The 13,241-nt window shown below is 36.8% G+C and overlaps 1 protein-coding gene across 1 annotated transcript; it reads right to left on the bottom strand.

The window, feature by feature from the left end:
- Positions 1 to 1,976: 1,976 nt before the first annotated feature.
- LOC144638996 (uncharacterized) lies at positions 1,977 to 3,266 on the bottom strand. Its single transcript, XM_078498265.1, has one exon. It carries the CDS (start codon positions 3,264 to 3,266, stop codon positions 1,977 to 1,979), a length of 1,290 nt encoding a protein of 429 aa, XP_078354391.1.
- Between the last annotated feature and the right edge of the window lie 9,975 nt (positions 3,267 to 13,241).

The following is a 13,241-nucleotide window of genomic DNA, read 5'->3' as shown; positions in this document are numbered from 1 at the left end:
AATGTGTTTGATAGTTGTCACTTGGAAGAAGGCCTAGCCGGTCAGCAGTTAATTTCAAAGTTGTAAGGTTGTACCCAGTCCTTGCTCAAAATCAAAACAAGATGGTGTCAGCCACGCCATTGCCTGACACGAAATAACTCACAAATAGCTCGAGAGCAATCTTTGGAATCCCGCTTGTAAATACAAGCGGAGAGGGCACAGTGCTATCAAGATAATTGCCTTACACGACCGAGTTAAACAATTCCCTGGCGAGAATTTAATTCTTAGAGAGAAAAAATTAAACCACACATGGTGTCTTTTTTGTATGTATTTCTTTAAAATAAAGCAAAGCATTTGTTAAACCAAAAGAGCATAATTATGAAAAAATGAGCATATTTTGAGCATTGTTTGGGGAAAAACGAGCATCGCTAGCAATCAAAATAGGAATTTCGTGGTCGGTGTTGTGTTTCAAAATGGTCCAAAATTCAAAATTCGCTCTCATAAACACTCCTCATGTTCGCAAAGAAATCCGCACGGAGGAGTTTTGACACTTTCTATCAAAATTTTTTTTCCTTTAGGAATAATTTTTCACGATAACAAAAACGTGAATTTAATAGTCATTTTCTAAAGCATAATACAACATGTGGTATAACTCCAAATTTTCTCAACCGTTGTTTAATCACACATTTTGCGCGTTTCGTTCTATTTAACGACTCCTAGGAAAAATGGTCAATAGAGGAAATGAGCCACATTTCAACACAGTTGATGTCAATATAATTTCATTTTCATCCGTCATGTTTTTCAGAATCATTTCTGCAAGTAAACGTTTGGACTGTGCACCTCCCTTGTTTCTTAATAATATCTTTCCTTCATACATTTAAAGTTTGGCTCTGTCACTTAACCGGCAACAACTGAGAAAAAAATCCTGCTTTTGCATGTATAAAACAAAAAAACATTAATTGAAATTCTTTTCACAGGATGTCGAGACATATATGAGTTATTCAGTTTTAGATGAAGATTTTCACTTTTTCAGCAGAAAGTTTTTCGCTGGAAACAACTCAGGTGGTTGTTTTTAAGAAAACAAAAAGTTTTATTTTAAAAAGCGGAAAATCATTGCGGGTTATTTCGACTATTTTTACGATTTTCATGACGACTTGGAAAAAGGTCGTTAACATTAAAGCTGGTTTTCATTAGCAAAAGCATCTGAAGCACATTGCCCGTATTCTCCTTTTTGCGAAAAAAAATGTTTAAACGACGACTCGGCGAGATAAGCACAGCGATAAGGCCAGGAAAGCAGTAAAACGTGTGAGCGGCATTAAAAAAAAAAACAATGGGAAATGCCGGCAGAACTGAATCTTTCCATTTCAGAAAGATATTTATTTTAGAGAAAACATCGAGCACTACCGATTGAACGATTGCGCGACTGTGCAGTGTCGACCAACAGTTTTGAGTATACTCAATACAGGGGTTTTTAAAACGGGTATTCGGTACGTAGTAAGGTTGATTACAACATAATTTTTAAATTTTGGTATTAAGCTTCTAAACCACAAAGATTAAAATATACTGGCTTTTGCCTTTCAATTTTAGGCCAGTTTAAGATATAACGAACTTAGTTTCGCTAAATGGGAAAACCTGCGAGTTATTTTTATCAAGTTTTCTCGGGTTTCTTTGCATGTTACACTATATACAACTGCGTAAATTACTTTTCGCTTTTATTCTTGATCCATATTTGACACAAATCATTAATTTAAATATAATCATTGCTGACACACAACTGATTTTGTGCCCGATCTGCAAAGTTCTCGAACTCAGTTAACCTATGTGATTAAAATAATCAACAAATTTTACAAAGCAAAGCTGATCCATAGATAAAATTAAGTTAAAAATCCATGCAATAAAAATTAATGTCCGCGCGCTTGGCAATCTTCCATGTTATCCGAGCATACGGCCGATATTTAATTTCCTATCTTTTAGTCTATAGTTTCATGGACGTAAGTCTAGTTGACATTGGCATTAGCGCCAGAAGCGAGGACTTCAGGATTATCTTCAAGGTTGTTTTTAGTGTCAGCTTGATTTCTATCCTCCCCATTTTCTTCCTCTGCCATTTTGGATATACTTTTGGGTGCATTTGAGGAGACAGGCTCGTTCTGTGTAGCGACAGTGGTGTTGACATCGACAATGGCGCCAGTAGCGAGGACTTCAGAATTATCTTCTTGGTTGTCGGTGGCAGGGTGTGCTGAATTTCTTTCCTCCGCATTCTGTTCCGGTCCTTCGTCTTCGTCTTCGTCTTCTTGCGGTGTTACAGCATTGTTTACTGATCCAAACAGTCTGCTTTCAAATTGTTCAGCTTCTTGAAAACTTTTTCTAAAAAGCAACTCAATAAATGCTACTCGGAACTCTCTTTTTCGTACTGTGTAAATGACTGGATTAAGAAAATTGATAATAACCGGCGGCAGAAGAGCAAAGTAAAGAACTAAAGTTTTTACATCAGGTGAAAAGTACTCCTTAAAAATTTGCCATGTAACAAATATAACAACTAAAGGCAAAAAGAAACACAGAACAAGTGCCACTAATATTATTGTGGTTAGTTTTAACGCTTTCTTCTCCTGTATAAACCTTGCTCTGGCCTCCACGGAAACTTGCTGTGAAAGAATCTGCGCTTCATGTCGGCGGGCTTCCTTGTAAACGAGAATTTGAAGCAAGAAGATTGAGGAAATGATTGTTGAATGACAAACGAATAAAAATACTGTTGAATACGAAACAGCAAGAAAGGATAAGATGGCTGTAAACCACGCCAGAGCAGAAGAAACGATCAGGCGAAATTTAGTGACGACATTAGCGTGAGTGAAGGTGTGTTTAATGGCAAGATATCGCTCTCCGCTGATTAACACCAAGTGAAACTCTGTAGCGCAGAGGAATATGACAAAGCAAACGGTAAGTGCCGAATTAATGTCACAAAATTCATAAAAATCTTTACCTTGTATAAGGAAGATTGTCTTGGTTATGTGAAGGGGTTGTACAACAAGCCCAACCATCAGATCGGTGAGAGCCAAGCAAGCTAACAGAATGTTAGGGTGTGTTTGAAGTCGTCGTTTGGCTTTCACGGCAACCATAACCAAGGCGTTCAAAAAAATGGTCAAAGGACAAGCGGCCAAGCTGAGGACAGCTGCTGCAACAAGCAAGCCATAAAATTGATCTGCAGAAGAAAATCGCAAGGGAACAGTATTGTAAAAATAGCTTTTACAAACATTTTCACTCGCGATTGATGTAGACTGCGAGGAATTCATCTTTCTTCGTTTCAGCTGTGAAGAGGTGTTGCTGTCAACTTGTTTTGTGCTGAAAGTGCCAGCGATGTTCTCATACACGAAATTAGTGCTTTTATTCACTCACAATGTTATGTAACTCTGGGACAAGTCTTCAAAGCTTCCTAGTAAAACAATGTCTGTGGTTTCAGTACAAAAAAAGTTAATCTCTTGTAAATTCGAGAGCTACAGTAACACAACTGTCTTTTTAGTTTGTTTAGTATTAAAATTTAACTCAAGTTTAACTCCTTACAATAGAAAAAACAGATCTGTTAACAGGCTACGTTTATACCATTAGCATTAGTAGATACGAGGAAAGCTACAGAATCGGATAACAAAATAAATTCGTAATTAACTAAAATCCATGTATCTGGTGTGTGTTGTTCTTTGAGTGCTAGACTCTTAAATTCTCAGTTGAACTGTTTTCCACCAATAGCCTTCCACGACAGAACACGAGTTATTAAAGCAGAAAGTCTTTCGCTGAAAATATTGCAGATGGTTATTTCCAAGAAAACAAAGAAATTTTACTTTTCAGGGAGGACTGATTGTTGTAACGGGTTAACGATACAATTTGGATAAACAAGAAAAATAGGTTTCATTTGCAAATACACCTAATTGCAAAAACGATGTCATAAAAAAAGAAAAAAGGTAAATAGGAATTAATTAGCGTAGTTTCATGCATGGCTGTTAGCATTTACAGAGTTTTTGTCTGCACACTTTGAGTCTACTTTTTTGCTGTAACAAGATAAATTGATTTATTCGTATTTTGAGGCATTTTGAGGCCATTTGTACGAATAAATTTCATGCATTCACTTAATTACTTCCTATTTGACTTTTTCCATTTTTCTTTTTTTCTATGACAACCGTATTGCAATTAGGTGTATGTACTGTGTTACATTTAGAAAGCGACTCCGCGAGAAAAGCCGCAGTCGCAGGCAGCTGTTTCAATCTCTATAATTTTCAACGTCTTGTGGAATTGAATGTCCGTCGAAATTGTCCGTAAAAAATTACACGTCCACTGAACGACTAAATAAGTTAATTTATCCCGGGTGAAGCCTCAAGCTTTGCGGATTGTGCAAGCGTGCTAATAGAAGGCGTTTCACAAGTTAAAACTAAAGAAAAAAGGCAATTTTCTTATTGTAACGATTTTGATTAATTCAAATCGTGGAAAATAAAACTTATCCACAATCAAGTTCCTGTTCAACTCGGTAACTGAAACATTTTATATTCACGCTCATTAGCCGAAATTCGAAAATAACAATGGCAAATTCTTTTCTTCTGGCGTTTATTATTATTTGTTATTTTAAAATTTATATTACCACATTTTAACTTATTATGCTTGAACTCTGCTAAAAAATTCCTCACTTGATTTTGCCGGCATCATAAGAGAAGACTCTCCCCACACCTCACCCCCCCCCCCCCCCCCCTTGATGGCGGCATGATGCTCGCCTTCCGCTAACTGCCATATATTCTGCCGCTAGGTTCTCTCTAAGCCTTACAAACTCCAGCCCTTACCTACAAGCGATTCTGATTTTACACCAACTTCAAAACATGAAAGTTTGGTGGAATACGGTGAAAAGAGGGGCCTGAAGGGGGTAAATGGGAACTGGGATTTTGGGCAAACCTTAACTGGGAAAATGAGATTTCGGTCACTGGGACTGGGCATAACATACGGACCGGGATTTGGCAAATCGGGGAAACAATAGGCTGGGAAATGGGTTTTTTTACAACCCCCCTCCCCCCAACCCCTTTCAGGTCCCTCTGAAAACTTAGCTTTGCGAAAAGTTTCGAGGAGTTGTCACAAGAAGCAATACTACCAGAAGTTCATGAGTTAGAAGTCTACATCTCCGGTATTGGGCCTTGAGATATATCTTTCGCGAGTAGGATATTTTAAGAATGGCTTTTCCGCGAACCAGTAGCCAATCACGTTGAAGCATTTGCCGTTCGCGGCTTTTAATTGGCTCGCTTGCAAGTCGGGCAAAAAGCACTTGCCTTCTGGTTAGGCGTTGTTCATTTGCCTTAGTAGTTCCTTCGTCTTGACTGCCCTTTGAAGCGCACTATCGACAAAATCTATGATTCAATGGGATATCACTTCAAACTCTGGTTGTATTTTAATTTCGCTACCACAGCCTTTTTGGCTCGCTGCTGTTATAAGCAATATTTTATTTCACAGTTTCAATGCCCAGCTCAACTTTCTCAAGTCCTTCTTGATGTTGTGGTTCTTTTTTTCTGTGATTTTGGATTTCTTGTGTTTATTTGAGGACAAGTTCTCGTTAGCGGTGCCCGGCCAGTGCTTTTCAAATCAAACCAAGCCTCAGAAGCGAGGACTCCGGGATTATCTTCAAGTTTGTCTCTAGCGTCGGCTGGGTTTCTTCCCTCGCCATGTTCATCCTTTGTCTTTTTGGATATGCTGTTGGGTGTATTTGAGGAGACAGGCTCGTTCTGTTCCCAGGGTCTCCTTTTCCCGGCCTCGGAGAAGAAAAGAGACCCCAGGAACGAGGTTGCCCATCTCGACTGTGCATTCGCTTATTGCGCTCCGCTTTACCATAAAGCGCTTTTCCCAAAAGTTTAACCAGTTTATGCAGGGATCACAATAATTGAGACAAAGCCATTGAGGTGTAAACCAGTTTACTTATGTTTTTAGGCCAAATCGGAAGATATATTCACATAGGAGTATTTGAGCCAATGAGAAAATCTTGAGTCCCACTAAAACTATGCAAGTAAAATTAAAGAAAACTAAAATAATGAAAGAGAAACTACTTTAGAACAAGATCACCTTGTGTCGTCACTTTGAAATGGTATCCGAATCTGGCGAGTCTAGAAAGAGCTGTGTGTGGACACATGCATACTAGTAGCAGCGGCCGGGTACTAAATTCATGCAAATCACGTGCACAAAGCATGATTTTAGAAACTATTGCGTCATTGTACAACCACCCAATCACAATCTAGTTAGGACCGAATAGCTTTTTAGATCTAAGGTATGGAAGAGAATCGATAGCGGCTTATTCGAGATAAACAGAAAAATAATCATGGCTGACACAACTTCTTGTATGCCTGAGACTGCTCCGTTGTTAAATTTCCATTTCAGAACCCGAAAAGCGAGCAAATCGGACGTGCCGGCCATAGCAAAAATGATCAAGGTAAGGATGATTCATTGCCACTTTTTCTTTCCTCAGAAAATGAATTGATGCATAAGTTCCGTAGCATGTTAGGTCTTTTCATTGCTTTTAAATTTATCAAGAATATTCGAGGATGTATTTGTTTGTGTTTATTTATAATTATCTTCAACAATAAACATTACTCAGTAACATTTTAGCCTGAGCGCTTTGTGAACTTCATATTATTCAACTTTTGATTATCGAAAATGAAAGCTAATTGCTCTTTCTGTGAATCGAGTTTACTTGATTTTTCCCAGGATTACGTAACTAACGGAAGATTTTTCCTTCAAAATAAACGGCAATGTAGGGAATGTAAGAAAGCTCGAGTAGAGATTTAAAAATATTCGAAAAAATCTCTTGTTTTTTTTCCAAACTTTTTCCGTTCATTTTCCTTTTCAAGGCATTTCTCGCCATTCTCTTTTTCTAAATTACAAGAATAATTTTCCTCAAATTGGGTCGGTGGCCTTTATCTTTTCACATGAACACTGCGGTGCTACATATTTCTTTTTGTTTCCATACATTATATCGAGCTACAATGATACTTTTAAAAAATCTAAGTGGTTGCTGATGAAGAGACGCGGTTTACACCGAGAATTCAGGAACTGATGGTAATTTTTGAGAAAGAAGTACGTAATTTTCTGTTGTTCTGAACATGCGACAAATCTAAGTGGTCGCCGACAGGTATCAAATTCGGCCATGACATTCCGCACACAAATCGGATACTCTTACCACTGAGAGACTCGTGGCGAGTTAGCCATTTATTCTCAAGGTGCAAATGTGAGAAAGATGCCGTTTTCTGTTATTACGAGCGCGGGACAAAGAAAAATCTGAGTCTTCAAACAGAATCACACAGTATTGATCTCGGAGCACAATTCTTCAATAAAAGAAGAGATGGACAATTATGATGAATAACCTCGGAAAAGGGAAGAAAAGCAGCGAAAAGTAGTGATGAATGTTCAGTAAGCGACTGAGATCTATAAAGGCTGAGTCAGCGACCTCTAGCGCCAACCGCGTTGTTTTTTACATAAATCCTTCTGGTGATACTACACGCAAGGGCTTTGACTCTTTAATTCGCGTATTTTTATTTCCTACTGGCAAAGCAACCGACCTATCATAGTCATTGAAGCTATGCATGGACAATCGTTATAAAAAGATTTTCACTTTTAATTTAAAAAATAAACGAAAAAGTAGAGACATTCTTAATTATATCTAATGAAACTAAATTCCAGTCTAACATTACTTCTAAATTAGCTTACATACTCCTGCTTTTAAAGTCTCCGATACGGCGGTAAATCTTATTTCCACTGAAGAAGGGATAGCAGTCCCGAAAAGTATGGATGTTGTAACATTTTTAGCGGCTTTAAAAAAAAAAAATTCCAACTGACTTCCTTAAATTGGTGCTACACAGTTTTCAACCATATTATGTCGCGAACGTGGCATTTTGATTCATTGTCGAGCTAGTTGTTAACAGCGGTCATGTTAATTTATTTATTTTCAGGGCCTTGCAGAGTACCTAGGAAAGACTGACAAACTGAAGATTGGAGAAAAAGGTAAAGTAAGACCTTGAGAAGTACTCACCATTTTCATTTACACTCGCTGAGACTCACCCTGAGCGTCTATGCTGTGATTATCTTGCTCATTTGTTTGTAAATACACAGTCCGTAAAACTTATCAATTATAGATTCATGAATTTCGTTTTTCACAAAGGTAGTCCGGTTTTTTTGGCACATGATCCGCTTTGTGTCCACCTGTATTTCTACAGAGGTAATTTTAGAGGCTCATTAGTAAAATTTGCTTCAATTTATATTGCCTTAAATTATGTGTAAGGACAATACACCACACTTCGTTTTAGCTAGACAGCTGTTTCCAATTAATATAGGTTTTTAGCACACCAAAAAATCTTCACACAAGTTTTACTTGTGTATTTGGCCTAACGCAGCGTGTTCCGTTCTAGAGCTTCTTCGTGACGGATTTGGTAAAAATCCCTTGTTCCATTGTGTTGTTGCTGAGGACATTCGAAAAGATGAAGATGAAGGTAAAGAAGATAATTTGCGTTTCCTTTTACACTATTTCTGCTCGGCTGAATTTTGATCGCTGGTAGGGTAAGAAAACATTGACATAGCTGTTCTTTTTCTCTTTGCAGAAAGCGGTGCTCATCTGCTAAGAAAAAAGATGGCAGTACAACAGAATACAGAGGTGCTAGGAGTTGCCATCTACTACTTCACTTACTCCACATGGGAGGGTCCCGTACTTTACGTGGAGGACCTCTTTGTAATTCCTGCCGCAAGAGGTGAGCTAAGATAGATCAGCATTTTAAAAGAGGAAGGGAAAAAGTGGTTAAAGGAAGGGACAGAACCTTCGTTCCACTTGACACCTAGCTGCTAACGTAACAATTTTATTTGAGTTTAGGCCCATCAGGCTGGCACTAATCTCCGCTTTCATCCCTGGATGGGAAGCTAGTCCATGGCTGGGTTGCCCCGGCATCAAATTTGCCTGTACCCATTTATATTCCTGGGTGCACGTGGAGAGAGACACTGTGGAAGCAAAGTTTCTTAATTTCCCTGGTACCAAAGTCGTATCCCACGATCCGGAGTCCAGAACAATAATCACATGAGAAAACGTGTTTGCCATTTAATCTCAATGCTAATCGTTGATTTATACTTGCGTTATTTTTCAACGGCTTGAAGCATTAATAAGTTCATTTTCAATTTTATAAATCAGGTCAAGGCATTGGAAGTTCATTAATGACTACCATGGCGAAGGTGACTATGACTTATCGTAAGACAAGGCTTAAGGAAAACAAGACTATGTTAAGAAGGGTCTGGATGGGGTTTAAATAATAGCTGAGTATAGGTAAAAATTGTAACTGTCAGCTGAGAAATGACGCTTTTTTACTGATAGCTGAAATTTGAAATCTGCAGAATTCACTAATAGCTGAGAAATGGACTGAAGTTTTAACTGATAGCTTTGAAATCGCTGAGAATTTAACTGATAACTTCACCCCCGTCCAGACCCTCGTTAGCAAGTTGCTTAAACCAATCACCATACATATTCGTAGTAAATGCAGCACCAAAACGAACTAAGTTTATAAGTAATTCTAGCTGTTGAAAAACTAATTAACAATTTTATAAAGGCCACCTTTTGCCCACCCATTACTTTTCACTAAATCACTTAGGCACTGGAAGGGCACTTGATAAGCTGTTATATCAATTTATTTTACCGAAAACTCTTTTTGAAACAATTCGTTTTTCTTGTTTGTTCGTTTCTCTGTTGGTTTTTACAAGTGGACATGTAAATCGGAATTTCTCTTGCCCATTGTCGCATTCTACCAAACTTTGCATGGCAGGAAGAAATCTTCCGTATTCCCCGCAGGCGTTAATTAAATTTTTAAAACAAGCAAACAAACAACGGCGAATCCAAACTATAAATCATAAACTACACAAAACAAATAGAGTCTAAAAGCTTATAATTAAAAGAAAAAAAAACACCATGTTTCAGCTTGGTGATTTTATTTGGATTTTTTTTTATGTAGCGCCTACTTTCTGTACTAGTTTTATTGTCTAATCAGTTATCACAAGATAAACATGTACAAGAAGAAATTTAGTTAACCTCAGCAAGCACCATCTCGCATGATATATTTCCAATTATTGTTTACCATCTAACTTATTTAATAACCGTTATTAATTATCCTCAACTCTGACTATTTTCCCTTTAGATTGCCAAGTCACGTGACTGTTGCCGTATGCAGTGGGTGTCGCCTTTCTCAAAACGAACGATGAGTTTCTACAATAAGCTGGGAGCGAAAAGCTTGCCGGACTGGACGCTATTTCGCATGGAAAAGAGAGAAATTGAGGAGCTTTCCTTGAAGAAATTTAAAATGGAAGACGAAGGGGACATTGAATAAAAGTATTAAAAGCAAAGACCGTAATTTCAGTGAGACTAAGCCAGATTTTGATCTATCAGTACAATTTGGTTTCTGTGGATTTTGTTAGTTTTTTTCTAATTTAATTGTTAAAAATTAAGCGTAGAATTGTTCATTACACTTTATATTATCCAAGTTGTTTCGGGAAATTTAGCTTCATCTTACAGTCAAACCTTGTTAAAGGGGCAGTATCATGGGGATTTTGATGCATTTGTGGCCATAACGGAGATAAAATTATGACTAAATAGAGGGTCTCAATGGGGTTAACCGTTAGCCGTAAAACGGCCAAAAATTTAGCCGTTAGGCGTAAAAATTGGAAAATTTTAACCGTTAGCCGTAAAATATGTTAACCGTAAAAAATCGGTCAGTAATTATAAATAAACCAAACTAGTTCACTTCATCGTCCCAGAATGGCCCTGAGACCTAAAATATGTTTTTTTATAATGGAAATTAATTTTTAACTTTTTAAAACAATGAAAATTAACTTTAACTTCTGTTAACCGTTATGGAAATAAATCAACCGTTAGCCGTAAAAAAGCCAAAATTTTAACCGTTAACCGTAAAAGCCACCACCCCATTGAGAGCCTCTAAATAGCTTCGCTCATACACAAAATGCACCTAGAACACCAATATAAATATATTAAGTGAATCATTTAAAAGAGAGAAAAGTGTACTTAGTTTTTAATGATTTATCCAAGACATGTGGGCAGTTTTTGATTGAAATCTCATGCCTGTATAACTAATGATAATACCCCTCAGCTTTTGTTACTTTAGTGGACTGTGATAGTCGTTTTTAACAAAGCTAGACCATTATTTTTAGGTTTCCAATAATGTAAATATTTCTTTTGAATTTCGACTTTTCGAAGCGATGCTCATGATACTGCTCCTTTAAGCAGTCACTTATCATCTCCTGGAAATCTCTTAGCATATAAACTGCAAATTTAGACCTTTGTTAAGAGGGTCACCTCTATTAAAGCGGACGGGTTTACTGTTTAGACTTCCGAATTGACTAGTTTTATTATTATTTTTATTATTATTTTATTTTATTTTACCTGTATTACACGGTCACCTTGTTAGATTCCAATGTAATATTTTGACACGCCAACAAGCAAAGGATATCCAGTTTCACGAAATCAAGCCACGCAGCCGTTAATCACAAACAATCATGATTGGTTTTTTCGTTTCGTGTTGAATGAGATGGCAAAATGTTGATAAGTGAATGTGGCTTACAACAAGGAAGCTTGCGCTGTGAACAATGCTATAAAAACTGACTGATAGCCAGGCATAAACTTCCTTGAACATTAAATTACTTAGTTAATCATGCTTAAGCGTTTCTTTTGCTTTTACCAGCAATAAATTGTACATCATCTGACCAATTTTGCATTCTAGCTCAGTTTTTGGAACAACACACACTGAATTTAAGACCACCTCTATTAAGCTGACAACCTACATTAAGCAGTCAGTTGGCAATTTCCCGAGGGTGACTTAACTTAGGGTTGACTGTAGTTTTTTTTTTTTAATTCTTCAGATAAAGTAACACAGTTTTCGTTATCCTCGGCCATTTTCGAAAATAGCAGGAAACTATTAATCTTCTGCCGATCGATCTTCGTTAATTAAGACCAATCGAAAATCAATTCAAATCCTTCGGTTGCTATGGCAGATTTTCTGGAGGCCATAAGTGAGTCCTCCAACAACAAAAATTGTATGACACCAGGATAGTTTAGCTCACTAATTAAGCACTGTTAATATTGTAATTATTGATATACTATTAAATAAACGTTTCATTTACCAGCCATTAATAGAAAATATTGGCCTCCGCTTGATTTTATCATTACCTCGGACAATTTTCAACTCGCCCCAAGCTCACGTTCAGTTAGCAAGAAAACGAAAACTGGAAATTTATTTTTAAAAATATACTCGCAACGGTTTCAAGACAGAAAGGCTGCTCATGCGATGTTTTCATGGCAAAACGACAAAAGTGAGTTTATTTGTTTTATGTAATTTTGTGGAACAAATGAAACGTTTGTTCTGTGAAATACAATTAACTTAAATTTCAAATTTCGACATTCGCTGAAAATTGCAAGAATTATAGTACAATTTTAAAGGAAGTTGAACCAAGACTTAGCGATTGTTTCGTAGAATATTCGATTTTTCTCTTCCAACAAATTCCTAAGACGGCAAATAAAGCAGGAAAATCTTGCCTTGATATATTTCACCCAAGGAAAAATTTCCACGAAAAGTAATTTTTGTATATATATCAACAGATGATTTGTTCATCGATCATACTGGTTTCTTTTTCCAATATTTAGAGAAATTCTGTGGTTTTATGGAAATATTACTGCGAATGAACGTTATAGTTGTAAAAAAAGATAAAATTAACACAAATTGTATGTACATTTTATTTAATTTTTAAGGTTTTTGTACTGTATTCATTCTCTGTCGTCTAGGCCGCCAATATCACGCCCAGAAAAAACATCTTTTTGAACAATTTTTCTCACATCTTTGAATTTGAATTTTATCTGCAAAATCAAATCATTCAATTCAATTAATTTCTTGTAATATATATCTTCCGTTAGACACCATTACTTTCCACTTTTTCAACTTGCCTTACCATTCTCTATTAATATTATTGTCCCTAACATTAATTTGGAGATATGTATGTATAGAATCGAAGGGAAGACGATTACGTATACTTTTGATGGAGAAAATCGACCAGACATATACAAGTAAAGTCCCCACAACCAAGAATTAGAAAATTTATTTTGGATCGAGGAAATTAGAGAATTTTTCTCAATACGTGCAGTGAGTTTTTGCCAATTCGGGCAGAATAATCCATTTTAATATTACTGCATCGAATGGGAAGTTCAACAGACTTAATTT

This window comes from Oculina patagonica, chromosome 14 (assembly GCF_052425735.1).
Source record: "Oculina patagonica isolate OP01 chromosome 14, crgOcupat, whole genome shotgun sequence".
NCBI classification, from domain to species: domain Eukaryota; kingdom Metazoa; phylum Cnidaria; class Anthozoa; order Scleractinia; family Oculinidae; genus Oculina; species Oculina patagonica.
The sequence above is the reverse complement of the archived record's forward strand: the minus strand, read 5'-3'. Positions and strand labels throughout refer to the sequence as shown.

Bases quoted from the DNA above. Each gene is read 5' to 3' on its own strand.
- LOC144638996 (XM_078498265.1), bottom strand. From the start codon at position 3,266: ATGAATTCCTCGCAGTCTACATCAATCGCGAGTGAAAATGTTTGTAAA.